The sequence below is a fragment of the Nestor notabilis genome, unplaced genomic scaffold (assembly GCF_000696875.1).
Source record: "Nestor notabilis isolate BGI_N333 unplaced genomic scaffold, ASM69687v1 scaffold3483, whole genome shotgun sequence".
Lineage (NCBI taxonomy): Eukaryota > Metazoa > Chordata > Aves > Psittaciformes > Psittacidae > Nestor > Nestor notabilis.
The window spans coordinates 24033-46143 of NW_009923191.1; the positions used below are offsets into that span (position 1 = coordinate 24033).

The 22111-nt window shown below is 35.6% G+C and overlaps 2 protein-coding genes across 2 annotated transcripts in view; one reads left to right on the forward strand and one right to left on the reverse strand.

Annotated features, from left to right (window-relative positions):
* PPP4R4 (protein phosphatase 4, regulatory subunit 4) overlaps nt 1-11856 on the forward strand; it is a gene marked incomplete at its 5' end in the record, with an annotated part of 32875 nt that extends 21019 nt beyond the window's left edge. Inside the window, 10 exons of the mRNA XM_010012007.1 lie at nt 613-760; nt 2123-2267; nt 3154-3195; nt 3287-3361; nt 5715-5790; nt 6191-6271; nt 6604-6697; nt 7120-7184; nt 8054-8192; nt 11832-11856. Of these exons, the coding sequence (XP_010010309.1) occupies nt 613-760; nt 2123-2267; nt 3154-3195; nt 3287-3361; nt 5715-5790; nt 6191-6271; nt 6604-6697; nt 7120-7184; nt 8054-8192; nt 11832-11856 (890 nt within the window). The remainder of the gene's footprint in view (nt 1-612; nt 761-2122; nt 2268-3153; nt 3196-3286; nt 3362-5714; nt 5791-6190; nt 6272-6603; nt 6698-7119; nt 7185-8053; nt 8193-11831) is intronic.
* A 4099-nt stretch (nt 11857-15955) lies between these two features.
* On the reverse strand, nt 15956-20580 carry SERPINA10 (serpin peptidase inhibitor, clade A (alpha-1 antiproteinase, antitrypsin), member 10). Its single transcript, XM_010012003.1, has 4 exons — nt 19872-20580; nt 18103-18376; nt 17854-18001; nt 15956-16147 (listed from the first exon to the last, which is right to left on the reverse strand). The coding sequence occupies exons 1-4, from the start codon at nt 20578-20580 to the stop codon at nt 15956-15958; spliced, it is 1323 nt and encodes a 440-aa protein (XP_010010305.1).
* Nucleotides 20581-22111: the final 1531 nt, after the last annotated feature.

A 22111-nucleotide genomic window follows, 5' to 3' on the forward strand; every position in this document is an offset into this window, starting at 1 on the left:
ATTGGGAAAGAGGCAATGTGGGAAATTGATAATATGCCAGGACCCCTCCAGCCCTACTTCTTGAATGCAAAATTGCTTAGCTGAAAGTTCTACAATATACAAAACAGAGTTCCTCTGTAGAAATAAAATTCTCTAGAGGCTTCAGCATAAGAAGTGCTGAATAAATCTTCTCAGAGATTAATTTATGAACAAGTTAGTCACCTAAGGTGACTTTCTGGTCTATGCTATGTGTTTTAAAGCTAGGTTAGAAGTTTGAATAGGTCCCATTAGCAATCCTTAAAGTTTACACAGTAATTTTGATACACCAGTGACATGGTTTGAATGTCATACAGGGCTTTGTTCAACACAGTAGCCAGTTCAGTTAGTATTTTTGCTTTTTCAAATTGTTAGAGAGACCAATTGTATTTCTGAAAAACAATGCTCACTGACAGGTATGGTCATAGTATTCAGAAGGCTAGGTTTTCACTGAAATAAAGAATTGAGATAGTCTGAGAAAGCGTGTCTTGTGATGAGTGTGATTATCATCTTTGAAATGTTAGGTTAACCTTTGAAATGTTACCTGTCTGACATTGAAAACTTAATAGGTAATATCTGTGCATTGTTGTTTTTCAGAACTGGGCCAAGGAAAAAGTTATTGGAACAGACTTCGGTTTTTAGATACGTGTGAATTCATTATGGAACTGTTTTCAAAATCATTCTTCTGTAAATACTTCTTTCTACCTGTGCTTGAACTTACACATGATCCAGTGGCAAATGTGAGGTACTGTACAAAAAGTATGCAGCAGTGGACAGGAAATAAAAACTTTAAATGCTATATTTAGAAATATTGCTACAGGTTTCATGTCTTGCTTAAATAATGGGACTTGAGTAAAAATGTACAGAGCCTTCACGGTGACCAATATTAAAGGTGTAGGGCACTATGGGAATGATGTTGGAAAACCATGTAAGTAGGTCAGTCTGAGTGTTGGAGGGACTCATCAAAAATGTCAGGTTTTGGGAGCGAAAGGAACAGTGAGGCAGAGAAGCCAACAGTAGGTGAGAAGAAAATAATTTGCTGTTTCATGGATATAGAGAGAGAAATATAACTTCACAGTTTCCATTATTTTCCATCCATTTCAATCTCTTTATATGCAAAGTAAATCACACGAGCAATTCTTTCAGTAGTCTGAGCTTAACAAGTTAGCATAGTTTTACCTTATGTAAAAGTTTTGTACTTCATTGTTAAATTGAAGAATAGAAAAATATAAGGGAATTTGGTATGTTATGCATTTTTTTGCTTTTAACAAACATTTTAATTAAAAGTGCTATTGATACAATATTAAAATTTAATGGAAACTTGAAATAACTTGCCATCCCTTATCTGACATGAAAATTAATTTTCTCATAATTCTTTTCTGGATTGTTCCCTAACACTTTTTACAGAAAGGATGCACCATCTATAGTGGACAGAAGTTTAGAAGTCAGACGTATTTGTTAGCTCATGATTTTAAAACAAACACAGAGTGGCGTAACTCTGTAATGGAAGTTGTGAAGATTAAAATGTTTCGAATGTGTGAAAACAGTAACATGAATTTTTGTAAGAAAATCTTTTTGAATGTTATTGATCACAAAGTTACCATCATCCTTGCAGTTGTATGGAGCTGCAGTTACGTAAGTTTTGGTGAGACTTTGGCTGCTTGGTACTGATGAACCAGATTTCCAGTGTATTTAGGTACCTGATAGAGTTAGATGTGTAGATAATTTTGAAAATCTAGAGGTATGCTTATTATTCTGGGTTAAAACCCAACCAACCAAATTAACAAAACCCAACCCCCAAAACCCTCAAACCTGAAACAACAACAAAAAAAACCCAACCAAAAACTCAGCCAAACCAAAAATGATAAGAACTGAAAGAAACCCCAAAAGAAATCTTTATTGACTTTCAGGACTGTTTTCCTGATCTATGGAGTTTTTGAAAATGTTATAGTGTATCTGGAAGCAATACATAAGCAACAATAATTTTCTGAAAAATCAAACCTGCTAACTATTTTATGTCAAATGCTAGCATGTAGTACAAAAATTAATAATGTTTATTAAACGTCTGCATGAAAAGATGAATATATACTTTTTTCTTTTTTTTTAGAATGAAGCTATGCTATTTGTTGCCAAAAGTTAAATCGACTCTGAAGATACCCGCTGATAAACATTTACTTCAGCAGTTAGAGTTATGTATAAGGAAACTTCTGTGTCAAGAGAAAGACAAAGATGTCTTGACTATTGTAAAAAGAGTAAGCATTTTTATTTTCCAGCAGCATTTTGTTTTGGGGTTATTGTTAAAAGATTATCAACGTTATTCTTTCTGTTGATTCTCTTAATGTAAGAACAGGAGACTAAAGAATTTTATTGTCTGTCATGTAATTTTGGACAATTAAGAGAAGATGTAGTGTAATGCATTCTGTCAAATTTGAGAGTTGCTGTTTCCTTGGTTACTAATACTGCAGTTATTTTGTAGTGACTGGGATCCAGCACTAGCTCAATGACCGTTTGTGAAAAAAACAACAGATGACTAAAGATAGGATTAAATATTGACCCTAGTAAAAATGATCAAGTCTTCGAGGTAGAGATATCTTGTTGATCTATATATTTACAATATACAGATAAAGGATTCATGTGATTTTGAAATGTTACAAATGTCTTTGTAATGTGAATAGTCATGAAAAAGTACATCTTAAAGGGATGCCCATGCATAGTTTAAAGGGAGCCACGAAGTAGCTAAAGTAGGTGGCTTCCTTATAGGGCCAGTCTGCAGGAGAGATTGGGTGAACACCTGCATGGGGCATCCTGGCTTATTCACAGATTCCTGAATTGTTTTTATAGTCTCGGTTCCTAGTTCCATGCTCCAGCCGTTCATGCTTCTGTGCTTTTCTTGAGTGTATTTTGAATTCTAAATAGATAGTCTGTCAATTATTAGTCTTCTTCATGAGTCTCAGCAGGGCTCTGACAGTTTTTAATTGCATTTATAAAAAAAAATGCAAGCATAGGCTTCAAATGTTTATGAAGAAAAGGTGTGTTTAATTTTGAATATGACTATTCTAAGCTGCTTAGCTGGACAGTTTTTTAGTTTAAAGTGTGGCATGCTGCTGAGTAACAATCATGTTTTGATTTTCATTATAGACAGTGTTAGAATTGGACAGAATGGAGATCTCTGTAGATGCTGTAAGTACTTAGTAACTTTAATACTTACAACGTACGTTTAATTCCCATTTTCATGTAGTGATTTTTTATTTTTATTGATTTTATTTTGAAGTTTCAGAAAAGATTTTACGAAAATGATTTATTGGATCAAGAAAAAGAGAGACAAGAACATCTTCTTTTGGAAATGGTATTATCTTATGAGTACAATCTGTCCTTTTTTTAATAGTTTGTAGCTAAATTTTAATGAGGCAATAATTTTAAGGTAGTGGAAGTGCACATTATGGAGACATCTTGTAGGTTCATAATCTGTGTGTGGTTTCATTTTACAATTTACAATAGGGTTGAGACATAAGTAACATGTAACTTCCTTTTCTGTACTACCTAAATTTTGCTGTATCAATTAGAAAGGAAAACTGTAATTTCTTGAAAAATACTCATGTGTGATGCCTTGATAGTTCTAAAATCCAAGCCCTTCAGCACACCTTTTTGAAATCTGTTTGAGGGAGCTTAGCAATTTGTTATGCATGTATAACATAATAAATCGAATAATGAAACACCTCAGAATTGACAGACAGCTTCAATAGGCAAAGCAATGAATGTCCTAACTTTTGTGCCAAGGAAGCTGAAGAAGGCTCTGTGTGTTGCAAGCTTTCCTGTTAATCAGAAAAAAGGCCACTGATATCTGCTGCCTGTCAGGAGGGAGATTTAGTGCAGGTTATATAGAGTGAAAGGTGCTGCAAGTTACTTAGGATTTGGAAAAGATGTCTGCAGAACGGTTTTGCAACTTACAAAACTATTTATCCTTAGTCATGTCTGTAAGTGAAAGCTGCAGCAGGCACTTCCCTACATAGCCTACTATGTTTTCACAAAGCCTAGATGAGATTACTACAGTACTCTGCTCTGCTACCTCTTCTCCAGCCTGAGGTGGGAGAAGCTAACAAGCTGATAGGATTTAGAAGAAACTGAGTTTCATTCGCATGGTTTCTCTGACTTGAGGTAATGAAGCTGCTCTGTAGTGAACCAGAACAGATTCAAGACTGTCCAAAACCCACTTTTTCCTCTTTGTGATTCTACAGAGCCTACATTTCTGGCCCACTTTGATGTCAATAGGTACTGCAGGCCTTCTCTTCGGTAGCAAAGTTTCGAGTTTTGTTATCAGGACCTGCATACATATATTCAAAGACTTGAACTTAGCTTTAGCAGTCTTTAGGTAGATAAAATAAATGTTTTCATAGTGAAAGCAGTTGGGGCCGTGGTAAAATAGCCTCTGGTATGCTCTTCATTATTGTTTATTGTATAATAACAATTTTTACCCTATTTCTGCAGCTAGGCTTTAGAAGAGCACCTGTATTTTCATGATACATCCCATTGAAATGGGCATACCTTCTGTATCACAAAGGTCTCATTAAGCATTGTCTGTGAGACCTATGCTTTTGAGTAACTGGAGATGCAGACAGTAAATTGTGACATCCTGACAGCGTTCAAGGCCAGGTTGGACAGAGTTTTGCTCTAGTGTGAGGTGTCTCGGCCCATTGCAGGGGTTTGGAACAAGGTGATCTTAAGGTCCTTTCCAACCCTAACTATTCTATGATTCTATGTTGCAGTCACAAATAGACAAGGACCCAGTGAACCTACATAAATATATCTGACTGCTACAGATTTTAATACTGAATATGTTAATATGTTTTCTTAATTTTAGTAACTGACTTAATAGAAACTATATTCCAGCAACCTTGACCTGAATTATTTTTTTTTTCTTTTTTTAACTTGGGTAGTAATTAGAATGAAATTAAAAAAATAGAGTAGGACAATTACAGTTCACTTGGCACTTTTATTATTAACATAGTACAGAAAATAAGCTAACATTGAATAGCTTTTTAAAGGTGGAGTGGTATCTATTCAACAACAATCCTGAAGCAAGTATTGGCTTTTGAAATTATTGATGTAGCTGTATTAACACTGTCTTCTGTCTATGAATGTACTCTCAAAAGGTTCTAAGGCTAGCTAATATTACAGAAAGGCAAAGAAATTCCTTAAACCTGAACAATTGTAATACTTGGTTTTGTTTTCATAAAGGCTTATCAAATGCAGATGTTAATTTTAGACCTTTGAAAAGTTTAACATATGTGAAACACCTTACCATTTGAGAAAAACATTTTCATTGAATTGTATGCTTAACCTAAAAATATTGCTAGGTCTATTATCAGAGTATCTGGGTAGCAGATTTCTGTATCTTTTTAATTAAAAAAAAAAAAAAGGCCAGGTATAATTTTAATAATAAGTTATAAATCTGGACCTCAACTCTGAGGTTCCTCCATAATTGCAGTCAACATTTTTTTGGTGTGACTTTTATATAGGATATGTACCCTGATTTAATTTTGTTCTATTTAATTGGTTATCAAGATATTCACTTGGGGCTGTAGAAAAAGTTGGAGAGAGTAGGAATTGACTGTTATTTTGGTGATTTGGAAGCAATTCCCAGTTGGAAACACAATTTTTTTTTTTTGAGGAATATCTAAGAAAATTATCTGTTTTTTTAGGAACAATTAGAAAAAGAGAAGCAGCAAAATGAAGGAAGATCTACAAATATTAATAACAAAATATTTGAAAAGAAGCGTAAGTTTGTTTATTTGTGTACATTTTGTTTGTGCATGCATTGCTCTTCTGCAAAAGTAAGAGAAAGGTGCAGAGAAAAAACATTTTATACAGTAAATAGAGTTTTAGAAAGTGGCAATAAACCTTTTTTTCTGTATATTTCTAAAGATACTTATAAACACTGGCCTCATTATATTAGAGGGAACACTTCTGGCTTTATTAATAAAACACATGACAGGTGTAGTTCACTGGTATTTTTAATTTTGGCATGTAATGTAAGTACTTCTCTGTGGTATTTCTGAAGTAGCAGTAGCAATGGATTTGGTATTGCTGTTTACCCCAGGGCTGTGATATGTTATGTCCTCTTTCTTTTTTTAAGTTAAGCTTAAGAGAGGGGTATTTATACTTGGATTTTTTTTAGGCAGAGACAGTAAAACATCATCAGTTTTGGCAAAAAGTATCACACTGTCTATTCCTGGAAGCTCTTCTGCTACATCAGCAGGTAAGAACTCTTAAAAACTCTTCTTGAATATTTTGGTGTCACATCAGCAGGTTAAAACCCAGCAAAGCTGCTATTGGGATTTGTGAGCTAGTTTAATCTACCACACGTAGGAAATGATTCCATTCCTAGAACTGAATGTTTTCTATGTTTTTTAGTTTTAGTTTAATCTTTAGTGTATAAATGACATAAAGTTTATTTATTGTTATTGAAGTATTTAAATCAGTTCCTTCAGTTAGCATAAGCTGACAGAAAATTATATTAAAAAGTGATTTTAATTACTGGGGAAATGCAATTATATCTATGTTAAAAAATTTTGCTACTTATAATTTTAGGCAAAGAAGACAAAAAATCGAAGTTGGTTCGAAGCCAGTCTTTCAGTACTCAAGCGCTACATCCAAAATACAGCACCTTAGACAAGTGTCCTAAGTATCTTTATTAACTTCATTCCTTACCCCATAGGCAACTGTTCTGAAATTATATGCCCATGACTCTGTGAAAATAGTGATGTGCTCACTGAATTGTGACCTTAATTTTCAGCCTGTTTAATTAAGGCATGCAGTTTTGAACTGAAGGAAGATATATCACTTTAAGGCATGCTGTATCCTACTCATTTGTTATGTATTCCTTTCAAGTTAATATGTCACCTTTTATCATATATTAAAACAAGTTTCGATATGAACTGCTAAATCTAAAGAAATTTCAGCATCACTTTCTCATTTAAGTTTTTCATATAAACTCTGAAATAACCTCCAATATTATGTAAAGAGTGGGATGGTACAATTGAGAGAGACATTTTTCTATAATAAGCAGTTTGGTTTTGATTTTTTTTTATTTTTTATTTTTTTAAGTAAAAGCTCTGCTACAGGATATACATCTTCAGGAGTGGGAAAGAATTGTATGTTATCCTTTACTGGTAAGTAGGTTATTCTATTATGTTTTATATTAGTTTTTTTGTAGGGGTGCTGAATATGTGGGCCCCACATATGCTCCATTTACCAGGCATACTGTAAGATACCATTCTGCTAAAGAACATAGAATAATAGATATCCAATACGTTTGGCCAGTTAAATGCTAGCCTAGTTACTCTACTTTTTGGGGTTTTTTGTTGCAGTTTTGCTTTGCTTTTTTTGGGTTGTTTTTTTTTTTTTGTTTGCTTGGTTTTTGTTTCGTTTGTTTTTGTTACATGTAGGTATAAAGTTGTATTTAAATGTAGTAAAAGTAAATGAGATGTACATTTCTTGATATTTTGGATGTTGTAAAAAGGTTGGGTTTGCAATTTGCCTCCATCCATTTTACACGAGGAAAGGGTTATTATGTGTACCTTCTCTTGAATTAGGGGAGAGAAACTGCTGTCTGGAAGTGCCCCTCTCTGCATTTGCTGTTTAAGAGTATGGATCATTAAAGGATAGAATGAGATTAGTGTCTTCCTGGAGGAACCTGTCTTTTTTCCATTCAGTACCAATAGACACTAGACAATTAGCTTGGATTAGATACATTTTAAGCACCTAAAGATTAGCCAATTAAATTCCACTGTTTTCATGCATGATATGTATTAATCTTATCTTCCAAATTGTGTCTTCTAATTATTTTTATTTAGCATTTTTCCATAAAAGAAGAAGAAATGTTAAGGTGAAACCATTCTGTTCCAGAAAGTTAAACTTTTGCATTATTGCCATAGGAAATATGCCACAATTGCCACAGGAAAAACAGCTCATTCTGTTTACTCTCTGTGTATGTTTTTCAGACAAAATCCTTTGTCTGAACTGCAACTCTCTATTTCAGATGATTCATTCCGGACTCATTCTAGTGGTAATAGTGGGAATGTTGCCTTCCCTTCCAGTTCTTCTTCTCGCAACTTATTTAACTCAACTGACCAGAAGAGCAATGGAAATAAGGAGAGTCAGTCCCGAAAGATGAGCATGTAAGTGGTTGACAAGAGTTTAAATCAAGTTTACTGGGTAACATTTTTCAAAGGAAACTGAAGAGACCCATGTGAAATTAAACCTGTATTTATGATACTTCTGCACCCAGATTTTGAAATACTAAAATAGCAGGGTAGAAATGTGAGGTGTGCAATTGCAAGAGTTTTTAAGATTGCATTCCCTTTTAATTAGTCTTTCACATTGTTTCATCTGCACATGTTTGCATTCAGCTGGAACGTTATAGGGAGGGTGGAATGCGACAAAGTGGAGGCTATTGCATTTGATGTGTAGTAACTACATTCACAGTGATTCAGCTGCCTGTAGTTGGAGAAATAGAATATATGAATTGTTAGATGATTTAATTTTTCCTTTTCCTTATTATGTACTTCTACATTTTTATGTGTTTGAGAGTTATGTTGAACTGGTACTGCTACTTGTTATTAAGGCTGCTGCCTTTGCCTTACCTTAATCATTTAGGTAAAAAAATTTCGATGCTACGCATGTCCCTCAGGCTGGTTTTCTTTAAATGTCACCCTAAACTGTTCAACATTTTGCAAGAATAAAATCAAAGATGAATTTGTTTGCTCCTGTGATAAAACTGTAAGTCCTAGAAGTTCGCTGTGATGTGTACTTACTTAGCCAAATATCTGTAGACTCTAGGAGTGAGTTCCCTTCATATTCCTTTTACACTATAAATTGTAGTTCTAAATTGCTGTCATTGGACTGGCTGTAATTTTGGGTGCTCAAACTGAGATTTTTCTTTGCTATTGGAGATTTGATTTGTTAGCCAAGTCAGAATGGAGAGTGGAAAGGAGCCAGCTATTTCAAGAAATGCAGGTTTGTTTGGGAAAGTAGACTTAAATGTAAGAGGAACTAGAACTGGAAGCTGAAGAATATGGGGAAATTCAAGCAGGGGCCTTGGAAGTCTGAGTAGGTATGAGAGACCAAGAATGAAAGAAGAGTCCAGGATGTGAGGTTATAACTTGCCTCAAAGATAATGGAGCTGAAATACTGAGTCTACACCAGACAGGAAAGAGGAAACACTTTACACTGGTTTGCCAGGTATAAAGAGAAAACAATAGTGAAAGTGATACCTCGAGTGGTCCTTTCTGGGCTTTTCAGGTTCCTTTAAAAAACAGACCAAAACACTCCCCCTGTCACCACTTTTACTCAGAGATACAAGTTAATAAAATTCCCAAATTGTAAAATAAAACACTCAAAAGTTTAACAAATATAAGGAGTTGTTCTTTGAACAGCTTGCATTCAACTACTTGTATACATTATATTATGATACACAGTCTTTTGATGTGTGATTACATAGTGATTTTCTGCTGCAATTTTACCACCTTCACTGTACAAGATAAATGTGTTCTGGAATGAAATCAAGCTTGCAGAATGACCTATTGTTTTTAAAACTGGATTTTCTTTGTAGAAAAGGTTGGAAGATAAGTAGTGAATGAAGGTGGACTGTTTCTGTTGAGCCAGTGGTTTCACAGCAGAAGTACTTTAAAGTGCCAATTAAAATAGCACTCTCTCCCTGCCCTGGCCAGACTCTAATGTGTTTATTAACTCACAGTACTTCAGACTTGTTACAGGTGGTCACTAATTTCGCAGCACATGATTTCAAACTCCACAGATTAGTAGACATGCTTACATTTTCAGCTATCCATAGTGTAAATGGGACGTGTATCTTGAGTACATAAAATGACATACAGTGCTAAATATTTTCAAAAACTAGGTGTGGTCAAAATCCCGTGTGCTTTCACTCTAATCAGTGTATACTTCTGTTCCCTCTATTTAAACCAGAAAATTAGTTCTAATGTTATAAATTTTTTAGCAGCCATTGCAGAATTTCCAATTACACATCTGTCTCACAAAATTTCGGGGAAAATAAATGGATTAATACTCACAAAGCAAAGACTTTTCTGTCTGTCACTTAAATAAAACTGATATCTTTTGCTTGAATACAAAGGGACAGAAAAAAACTCACACAGAGCAGTTTGTACCTTTGTCTTCAGGCAGAAGAGTGGAATGTAAGAGATCTGGCTTCAAGTCTCAGTGTACCGTTAAGGTACATTGGTGAATACCTTAGCAGACTACTTGAAAGTAGGTATCTGATCAAACACCATGAACTGGATGCTCTAGTTCACAAAGTCCCTAAACTGCATAGTGTCAAAATCCAAGAGAACATACTAGGGGAAGAAAAACATTTCTGGAGAAAGAAGAGCAGGCTTAGGATGACTTACATTTAGTTCTGAATAAGAGTTTTAATGTTCTTTGTTCTTATGGAAAAATGTGTCTCTCAAGTTAGCAGAATGTCTGCTGCACTGTAGATTCAATTTCTCTTTTGTAATGTAGACCAATACTTAATTGTTTTCATAAGAAAATGCAGCAGCTCTATAAGGAGATATAAAGAGATACAGATACAGGAATAGTTGGTGTTCAATGCGTTCATCCACATAGCCTTGTTGACTACAGGCATGTTTATCTCTACCTCTTTTACCTTTCTTTCATTCAGAAAATCAGCCCTAGTACTAAATATACACATATTAATAAAAAAGTCAGTATCATTGAAGAATGAGGGGTACAAGTTGTCCATCCTGTAAAAAGTGGGAGTAGATTTATTGTTGCATAGAAATCAATTTCATAATAATTAATTGAAGTCAGTATTTTCTAAGTTGTCCACAACTGACCTTCAAGACATCCACACTGGTGTGTGACCATGTAGTAAGCATTATATGCATAAGTATTTTAAAGTAGTGTCTTTCATCCAATCATATGATTGCTTAGGAAGTTGAGCACAAAATGAAGTAGTTCTGCCACTGATCTACTACACTTTGAGTTGGTTACTTAAAGCTTCTAATCATGTTTTCATCCTGCTATTTAAGATGCTAACATTTACGAGGTCCAGTGGGTCTGGCATGTGATTTGGGTCCCATTTCTCAGATGAAGCTAGTAGGTATTCTGACACTGATACATTATCATGATAGGTTTCATCAGCAATTTAAAAAATGTGAAACAGAACAATATATTGTGTTGTTTGTAAATGATACTGTAAAATATTGATACAAATTAATATTTCCATAGAGTTCTAAAAATTAAGCCCCATTCTTTGACATATTTCTGACCAATAAAAACAAGTTGGTAATTGACATAGCTACAATTCTGTGAAGTTGAGAACAGTATATTTAAAGATTAAAAATTGAGTCTATGAAAAATTGGAAATTGCCAATTAACATGGTTAGCAGAAGATCTAGGAATAACACTGTAATGAGGTCGAAGTTTCTTTCTCTTGCCCGTCTCCACTTTCCCCAGGCTTTTCTGGGTTAAGCTGGAGACTTCTGGCATTATTTGTAGCCACCAGTAGACTACTTGGACTATCTTAACATCTTACTTAGAAGGATCTCTGCACAACCTTCTGTAGAAAGCTTAATGGAGAAAATTATACCCTTCTTGTGAAGAAAGCCCTCAGAATGTGTCCATTTGGCTTTTTCAGTAGGTACAGGAGAGCAGCTAGTAATTTTGAAAGTATAGCAGCTAAGAGTTATAGTAAAATGTTACACACAAAAGCAGTTTATGTTATGTTATTTAATAATATAGCAAAAACATATTATGTGTGTTTCTTCTTTTGTATGAAGAAAATCCAGAAAATCAAACTCTTAAGATCTTCTGACAGAAAAGAAAGGGAACCAGAGAGTGATGGAAGCAGCATTCTGGTGCGATAAGGTGGGAGCAGCAGACGGACTCTCTAATGCCTGGAATGAATAAAATGCATCTTGCAATGTTAAAACTTTTTATCTTTGAAATAAAATCCCAAGATGTAAAATAGGCTCCAGTAAATAATGTAACGGTTACAGAATTCTAATGTTGTAGTGAAATGTTATGAAATATAACTTCAGCTATGTGCTCTTAATCTGCTGCAGCTAAAGAGAGGATTTTGTTTTCTTCAATTACGCCTTTGTAGTTCAAATTCTTGGATTTAGAATATACATATCCATTAATTAATTGGCTTATTTACAATTTTAGCAATTATTATCACCCATGGTTTATGCAAGTAATAGAAGGAATTGTAATAAATATGAAAAAGTAATCCCGCATTTTAAGGAATATTCAAACCTAATTTAAGACCAAAGTCCAGAACCATTGATCCGTCCATATCATAAGCTTTAGTAGCATTATGCTGTGAATTTGGAGGTAATGTTTTTACAAGTACTAAGTAAAGTTCATAAAAATACTGTGTAAGTTTGAAAGCAATCTAAAAGCAGATGTCTTCAGATGATATAAAAAAAGTTCTATTTCATAAGTTTTGTTGTATAAATACCTGGTTTAATTTTTAGTATTTCAGATTGTATTTTCACTTGAATAATTTATAATGATGAAACTAGTTTTTAATCAGCTGCTATTGCAAGCTATCATGCTTCAGTGATGTCATCTGCATTTGTTTGTATTAATGCTAATGTTTCTATCAAAATTTGCCTGTGGGAAAACATGCAATTCTATTTTGAAGAGTTCTATTTATGCCAATACTAAAGAGAGAGCCTATGAAGCTATTGTCAGCTTCTCTATTTCAGAATGGAAGCAGCATAAATATATAGATATCAGAAATACGTGGTTTTTAAAATGTATTGGTGTATGATAAAGGTGATCTGATCTGTGAATGCATATGCGTGTGTGATTACTTTTTATAATGTAAAAATATGAATGATGATTTACTCAAAATAAAACCTAGGACAATGCTGTACATGCATGTTCTTGAAAAAAATCCCAACTCTCAGGGCATCTTTTATAATTAAAATAAAAACATTTACCTATAGAAGGTATTTATTTTAAATAATAACAGCACTGGATGTATGCTGTCTTGTGTGAAGTACAAAATGTGTCTTTGGATTTAGCAGTGTTTCGCTGTCTGAATTCCTAAGCTTCTTAGACAGCAGTTGGATATAGGAGTATTCTCTGTTAAGTTACAGACATTGTTTGGATTCTGTAGAAAAACTCAGGTTTTCAGTTTGTTCTGTAGCCTGGCATAGGATCTTGTAAATCACAGATTTCTTTAAAGGCTTCTTCAAGTACTGTGATGTTTAACATTCAATATTGGTACAGATACACAGATGACCTATACTGGCTCCTCCTAGGTTCTGCTTTTGTTTCATTAATAAAAACAGATACTCCCAGTTCCCCAGGGACAACTAACATCCCAGCTACAGCTGCTCACCCATGGGCGGCAGGAGACTGCTCAATCTGTTCAGTCTGACTGCTGCCAGGGAACAAACTCAGATTAGCAGTACCCAGCTGCAGAACAGGACTGTGCTTAACCCTCCAATGCCTTTACTAGAGCAATGCAGAACATCCAGTAAGTTCAGAAACTTGAATCCAAGCTATTTCTCCCCTTAATAAGCATGTAATGAGTTCTAATACAGTCTGTCTTTTGTTTCTTATTGGCTGTCATGTCTGTCATTTTTAACTGATTAATTCATTTAGTGCTGATAACACATACTCCACTCAATAACCCTATTGTGTATTAAATTCCTGCTATATAATCTCTAATTGCTTTATTTAGACATCTTTTGGTCTGCACATCTTCCTTGCACAATGCTCCCGGTGTCTTCTGTATACTTTCCTAAGTCTGTCACACTACAAACCTCCATCGCAGCAGTCTTTTCTGGGGCTGCTTACTTCTGGGTTACTTCTGTTGGACAGCACCAATACTTCTGAACCCTTTGTAGCACTGTTTTTTCCTGCAACTCAGATAACAGCTGTAGGTCAACTCTACAGTGCTGACTGGGTGGCTTAGAGGCAGAAATGAGTGATTCTTTTTCTTTCCTGGTACATTTATACTGCAATGTGGAGTTAGGTTAGATGCACCTTTGTGTTTTAGTCGGATACCAGAATCTGCCTGCTAAATCCTTTCGCGAGTGGTTTGCACCAGTGTCTGGGTTGCTGTGGGTAGACCTCTAGTGGTAACTGATGTGATTTTTAGAGATGTTTATCAGCTTTACCCTGTAATGTATCTTTTGTATCTTCTCTTGCAGATGCATCTCTCTGTGTATGTTTACTGATAGACACCTTTAAAGCTTCTGTGTCAAATGATTCTGAAAACTCCTATGCCCCTTTTGGGCAGCTATTTGTGAAGGCTGTATGAGCAAGTAGAGTAATGGTTAGGTCTTTAAGTTATATATAAGTTATATTTAGCTAGAAGCAGCTTCTTTTGTTTTTCCATGCTTAATATATACGATTCTGGTGCTAATAAAAATTTACTAAATGTTAAAGATCTTGCTGTTTGTTTGGAATCACTGTAGTACTTGAATAGAGTGAATTGTATCTTGATCATAGAAATATTTTTCTGAAACATTTTTGCAGCACCTTTTGGATTTTAGGATCAACTCTGTGAATAAATCTATTCCACTTTTTTTGGAACTCCACAGAGGTTGTTCCTACTAAAGCCTGTCTTAGTTCAGGCATAGAGTCCTGTTTTGTAGTTCACCCTGATATCTAGACGGTAATACATGCAGAAATTCTGGTTTTAGGAGAGGTCCAGCTTGGTGTTATGAAGCAGTCCAGATCCAGATTTTACATGTTCAGAATTGCTAAGCTATTTTTCAGAATTATTTTGTCTTTAATAGAAAGCATATTTTAAAAGCAGGCACATCATGTACCCTGGGAAAATGAGGTGCTTTGGTACTCTGAATAAACACTTTGAAAGAGGTCAGACTCCAAGGCACTGCAGGCTTCATGATAGACTCACTGTAATTTCGGCAATAATAAAATCTCTGGGCAAAAGCTGTAAATTCTCTTTTAGGGCTTGATCTTCCTTCCGTTTTTGTAAATGGCAAAATTCTGCTAACACTGAGGTCAGTAGGTTCTTAAGTCTCATTGAAACAGAAAATAATATTCAGGAATATCAAGCCTGCAGTGTTTGGGAATGAGCTTCCTGAATATTTTGAAAGTTCAGTTTCGTGTTTGGCTTTTGTTTTTGTTTTTTTTTAATTTCACTTTTTTTTTTTTTATTTGCATTTAACAAAACACATTTTTGCCACTTTGGGCGTTAGTGAATTTAGCTTGTTGCTTGGGCATTAATATAAATAGGATGACCTGTTGCTAGCTGGAGAAACAAAATAGGGTTTCATATTTTCATATTTCACTGTCTTTTTAGAATAATAATGTAAATTAATAAAACACTGTCCTGGTTTCAGCTGGGATGGAGTTAATTTTCTTCCCAGTAGCTGGTGCAGTGCTGTGTTTTGGCTTTAGTCTGTGAACAGTGCTGATAACACGCTGATGTATAGTTGCTGCTGAGTAGCGCTTATCTTGGTCAATGACTTCTCAGTCTCTCATGGTTTGCACAAGAAGCCGGGAGGGAGCAGAGACAGACACCTGACCCAAAGTAGCCAAAGGGGTATTCCATAGCACAGCACGTCATGCCCAGTATATATACAAGGGGTGGCCAGGAAGGGCTGCTTGGATCAGGCTGTGCATTGGTCAGCAGGTGGTGAGCAATTGTATTGTGCATCACTTTCTTTTCTTGGGTTTTATTCCTTTTGCTCTCTTTTTGTTACCTCCCTTTTCATTAAAATTATTATATTTTATTTCAAGTATTAAACTGTTCTTCTCTCAGTGCATGGGTTTTACTTTTTTCCAGTTCTCCTCCTCGTCACACTAGGGGGACGAGAGGGAGTGATCAAGTTGCTGCATGGTACATAGTTGTCAGCGGGGGTTAGACCACAACAAATGGAAAAAAGCCCAGTAAGGAAACTGCTTCCTTTATTTACATTTCTGTTGGATCAACTAACCTGCCAATGAACAGTAATGTTTTAAAAGTTTCTTCAAAAATCATAAAAAGAAATGGCCGGTCCACTTTGATGACAGGAGGCACTGTGAATGCGGTTATTTCTGACCCACTAGCTGCTGTGGCTTCAGTTCCTTCTTCATCTACTTCAATTACTGCTTTTTGGACAACCTGAAATGCAATTTAGAAATAAGGTATGTGACAGAAAGAAATATTAACATGACAAATGTTTTTCCAAGTGCAAGGCACCTTTTATTAAGGATTAAACGGAGCAGGCCTGTGCAATCTAGCTCTGTCTGCTAGACTGGTAGACTCTTGTGCAGACTACTTCAGCAGCTGAGGGGATAGTACAGCCACCATGGCCACAATTACAGTGTGGATGCTAATGTGCTTTTCTACATTTCTCAGCATAGAGGTTTTGTTCTTGCAGCTGGTAGCATGAAGCAACCATTGCATTTGTATAGTGTTCCTCTTTGACACCTAACAAGGGAGAGTTTCTCAAAAGTGCGAAGTCTGTTTTCATCAGTCACATAAACTGACTGGCTGGATGTGCCATTCACAGTTGATTTTGTAAGAGCTTAGGCAAATTCACCAATCTTGGCTTTTCCCCCCTATATTTTTAATTTGTATATTTCATAGCATGAGCTAAATATATAAAGCAATGAGCTACAATCCTGCATTGGCCTGAGGATCTTCCCTCCCCATTGAAATTGCAGCTTGGCAGAGTGTGATTCTTTTCCATTTTTGTTCTTTCAGCTTGCATGTGTCTGTGAGTACTGCCTCTATATTTGGATCAGAATTGGTGAACTGCTTAGGCAGCTAGTGCATTCCCAACATCCAGTCTTCTAGTTCTAGGAGTGACTTATGTGAAAACGATTGATTGAAGGACTTCACCAGTGTTGAGCTCTTTGCTAAACATTCTTAAATAATGAAGCTGGATAACATCGTTCACAGGGACAGGATGCTCCTCTGGCACTTTGTAGCTGATGAATACATTGCTTCGAATATCAGCAAGTACTTTTTCAGGTGTGATTTTTTCATAACTTAAGAGAGTTAACTGCTGGCAATCAGCATGAAATAGTTGTATGATTAAGAGAAAGGGAGACAAGTGCTGCAGATTGTTGTGTTTCCCAAAAGTGAAAAAGTTTATACAAACTGAAATTTTCTGCAATTTTATTTGTTAAATAGTTATTGTTAGGATGTTATGTTTTACCGGAAAGGTTATTTTGTTAAATCAGCAAAATTTTGAAAAACTCAAGTTCAGGGTTTAGTGTTTTGAAAGTTGTATAGAAGTTTTATCATACCACCTACTAACAGTTTTGGCAGATCACAAAGGCTTCTGTAAGGATTTAGCGTAGGGAGACTTGCAACAGTGTCGGCAGTAGCTTAGAAGGTTTCTTTTTGATAGGGTACAAATACCTGAAAGGACAGTGCCTCCCTCCCTTCCTCCTTCTTTCCCTTCTTCTTTCCCTTCTTTCCTTCCTTCCTGCCTGCTTCCCTCACTTTCTTCTTTCTTTCCTTCACTCACTCCCTCCCTCCCTCGCTCTGGTTTTTCCTATTTGACTGTCATTTTCGATGTCTTTCTGCCTCACAGTTTTTGTTTAATTGTACTCATTCCTTGCCAACCTTCTTGAGGCAGAGCATTTCTCCTGTGATGGGTTAACTTTATATTGAATGCATATGAAATATAACTGCCACTTATGCACACCTCATGCTTGAAGCGAGAACTATACTGATTAAGGTGTGTGGATTGCATATATTTGGCAGATGAGATCCTTTCGTGTTAGTGTCCCTGTAAATGTATATGACATAGTCTCTTGGCTGGGGCATTTATGTGCTATTATAGTCCAAATAGCAAATAATTTTGGAAGGTTTACCTGTGAAACTGCTACATATCCTTGATCTGTGAGATGACTGAGATCTGCTGAACGTGTAAAAAGATTTTTAATTCCAAGAGCATGAAGTAACTTCTTCATTTTGTATTTTTGCTCCAGTTTGAACTTTGGAAATGAAATATCCATTTTCCTGTTTGGAAAAAAAAACCCAAAAAAGTTCCTTGTTGTGCTTTGTTGCTTTGTTGTGATAGACGTAAAAGATATTATGGGCAATGAGTTTTAAAGCAATACCTGGGTTTCATGTTTCCCAGCCAGGATTCCACAAGCCCTATAGTCAAATGGTCTTCGAGTGAAATGTAGTCTCCCTCCTTTTCTGGGATGACAATCAGCATGTGGGCTTTCCCTCTGTAGGGTATCTTTATCACAGTGCATCTTAAGTTCTCATCAAAAGTTGAATTAAGTTTATCTGACTTGAACATCATGGGTACCTGTACACTTCTATATTTGTTTATGTGGAAAGTCTCCATTTCTGTGAATTTTGAATTAAATGGATAAACCCACTTGCCTAGGGAAAAAAAATAAATAATTCTGTGCATTCAGACTTGTTCAGAAAAATGTTCAGAAACAATTAAAAAAAAAGTAGAGGATATTTTCTCTATCTAGTTGAAGTGGATGTCAGTTGTGTCTGGGATAAGTGGGTAACAGCTGCAGTATATTTAGTGTATGTGCTTTAATTATTTTACAGCAGGAAAAAGAAGTAATACACAAAATAAGCTCTTTCATTTGCAGGTAAATAAGAGAAATCTTTTCCTAAGGTTGATTAGTTGCCACTCAAGTTCAGAACTGATAGCATTTTTGTCTATTAAATGCCATATGATCGTCCATCTTTTATTAACTTGTCACCTTCTCCGAAATTCTCCACCAGCTGTTCAACATCCTGTCGTTAAATTAATTATGCAATATTTTGGATGGGGATGCAGTAGTGCACTGACTTGTAAGGTGCACGGAAATGTGACCTCTTCTATACTAATGATTCTGATCTCTGCTGTTGCTTTCAAATGTAGCCATAGCCATCTACCTCTTCTCTCTGACTTTCTGCTAGGGAAAGTAACCTTGGCACTGGACAAACTGCACTTTTGTAAATACAAAAGAATAAACTTAGTCCATAGGGAGGTTGTATGGCAATTTTCTTTGTTCTGATGTGTGTATTTATTTTAGTGGGGTTTTCATGGATGGCATCTGCTGAGTACTTTGGACTGGAGTAGTGGCTGTGACTGTGGGTTCCTCTTGTCCCCTTTGTCACCGTAGCTCTTTCTCTTTGTTTTTTACTAACTGGGTATCTCTGGCTTCTGTATGGCTGTTTCAGAGTAAATGATGGGCTATGGCTCCCTGTCATTACCAGGATGTCCTTTTGGAGTTGTTTATCTATCTTCTAAACCAGTGGTCAGGAAAACCCCAACAACAGGAAAAGGAGCATAAGATATTTGGAAGTAGAGGTCCTCTCCACAGAACAGTCGCTATCCTATACAGGTATTTCTTTCCCTTGACCTGTAAGGTAATATAATGGGATACTTTGGTTCATCTGGGGAAAAAGATTCTTGACTGAAATAGATAATTATTTTTTCCCCCATGATTTTGTGTACGATGTAAAATCAGTCAATTATTTTATGTCCAGTATTCAGCATTCAAAAGACTATCATGATTAAGGCGTTTTAATTTTAGTGAATAAACATTAAACATCCTTTTCAGTCATAAGGAGGGATCATTTGGAGGTGGATTGAAATTGTTTGTTGCAGGGCTTTTTGTTCTCTTTCAGATTCTGTTGTATGTTTATGTATGTACATGCATACATATACATATGTATGTATGTATGTATAAGAAAGCAAAGAAGAATTGTGGTTCCCTATCATGAAAAATAATTTCCTATTAAATAAATGTAATAGAAGAAACTAAATTTAGATGGAGACATAGAGCAAACAGGACATCTAAATTTGCCTAATGTAGCTGAAGTTAGAGTCCTGATTCTTTTAGTAAATTTTGCAAAATAAAAAACCAGTTACCTTTAAAGACAATGTAGTCCACAAGTAGCAGTTTATTATGGCGGTCAAACTCTTCAAAAAGCTCTGGGATTTTTCCTTTGGTCCGTTTGTTAATGTTTTGATTTATGACAAATTTCGCCTGTGTAAAGTTTTCAAAGTCCACTCTCAGGAATTCCATGTCAAAGTACTGCTTGGATAAATTGAGAAAAGATTCCTTGAGTCTGAAGTCCTTTTGGATAAAAGAAAGAGTACCTTGCACAAGGAGAAGTTCTTCATTCATTGTGATATTATCTTTCAGTTGTTTAAACAAAGCTGGTAAATGACGGTGATCCACTCTGTCCTTCAAAGCATGAAGGTTTAGCCCTTTTACTATTTGTCTGTGTGTTTCCCCTTTGGCTGCCAGCATATATGCAGTCATGAGAGCTGATACAGAAACAGGAGAGATGATTACATTGTTATCATGTGTCATTGCAATTTTTCTGTATAGGTTAAATCCAAAATTTGCAGTCTTTTCAGTGAAGTTGTAAAGTGTGAATTCTTCGAGACCTCGGTCTTCAAAAGCCTTAGAGGTATTCTTATGATGATGCCACTCTTCAGAAATAGTGACATTTTTATTTCTTTGCAAGAAATTACTCTCTTCTTCCTTCTGTGGAATGTTGGGTTTGATGCCAGCCTTGATGATTTCAACACATAGTTCACTTAAGAGAAGTAGGTAAATTCCTGTTTTCATGTTGACATTTGGTAGTGAGCTCTTTTCTTTTCCTAAGTAAAGAAAATGGAGTAAGAAAAGGAAAAAAAAAGGCACCGTAATGACTTTTTAGTTTGTTCTATTCAAAATGCAAAAAAAGGTCATAGATATAGCAAGGTAGTCTTTCTGCATCTTCAGTGTATTACTCTAAACCTAAGATCTGGTAGTTACCTGAAAGTTCAAATTTAGATCAGTGATAGAGAGAACTTTTCAATATCATTAAGTGAATCCAGAGATATGTCATGATCTTCTGGTATTGGTGGTTCACATAAGAAATATTTCACTGATTTTTCCCTTGCCAACTTGCAAATCCTCTACAAAATGAAACACAGTTTTCAAGTCACAATATGCAGTTCAAAGATTAAAAACTGGTTTGTTGGACCTCTTTCTCATCTTTTGCTCCTGTAAAATTGTTGTAATCTATAAGCACAAGAATTCTAGGCAGCATGTGGTGAAATTACATGCTTGCCTTTCAGCATTTCATTTCACTTTTCACCTTTCTACTATAGGTTGTTTATGACTCTCTTAAGATCATTCTCCTGATCACATGCCAAAGGATTCCCTGTGCTTTTGTCCTTTACTGTCCAGCAAATGCTGGAGCGGGTTTGTCAGTATCATCTCTGAAAATACCAAGTATCGTTGTCAAATAGCACAAGGATGAAACAGTTGTTCTGTGCTTAAAATTACAATATTTTACACAAATTTTGATTTCTGAGCAACGTTAATACAGGGTCTCTCATCTCAATAAAATGTTTGGAGAGGACTGTACACATCTTACAGAAGGCCTTGGGCAAACTTTAGCATCATAGAATCATAGAATGGTTAGGGTTGGAAAGGACCTTAAGATCACCTAGTTCCAACCCCATTGCCATGCACAGACACACCTCCCACTAGACCAGGTTGCTCAAGGCCTCATCCAGCCTGGCCTTGAGACATCGCTTGTGTAAATTTGCGCACACAAATACATTTTTCAAGCACAAAATGCAAATATGCTTATAATTCATCTTTCCATCAAAGCAACATACGAACTTCTCTCCCACACAGCAGTGTTGCATTGCACCTTATGGAAAAATTTTGAATGGCCTTAATCTTCAAAAATGCATTTTCTCATTGTAAATTAAACAGGGTGTTCAAGACCACCAAGCCTGCACAGAATCTTTTTGTCTAGCAGTGGCATGCAAATAGATAAATGAGATGAAAAGATGGATTATACAGCCCATCATTAAAGTAGTAAGTGATTCAATAATCTAGAAAACACATGGCAACTATTAACTACTCCTTTTACTTTAAGGATCTGTAACAGCAAATTACAGTCATTGTATAATTTGTGACTTGGCGCATGCGAAAGTTGGTTTTATTTGATTGGTGTTTATTCTGAGTTCAGCTGAATTTCACAGTTGCCTGATTCAGGCTGTGGGAGTTAGTCCTGAAAAGGTATGTTGATGTAAGCCCTAAGACATTTGGGTGCCAAGTCACAGGGTGCTTTTGGCAGTCAGGTGGTGTGCTATTTTCT

Excerpts from the sequence above, each read along its gene's own strand:
- SERPINA10 (XM_010012003.1), bottom strand. The coding sequence starts at position 20,580 with ATGAAAACAGGAATTTACCTACTTCTCTTAAGTGAACTATGTGTTGAA. Across the intron at positions 18,377-19,871 it reads GGACTACATTGTCTTTAAAG|GCAAGTGGGTTTATCCATTT; the intron begins GTAACTGGTTTT and ends TTTTTTCCCTAG. Across the intron at positions 18,002-18,102 it reads CTGGGAAACATGAAACCCAG|GAAAATGGATATTTCATTTC; the intron begins GTATTGCTTTAA and ends TTTTCCAAACAG.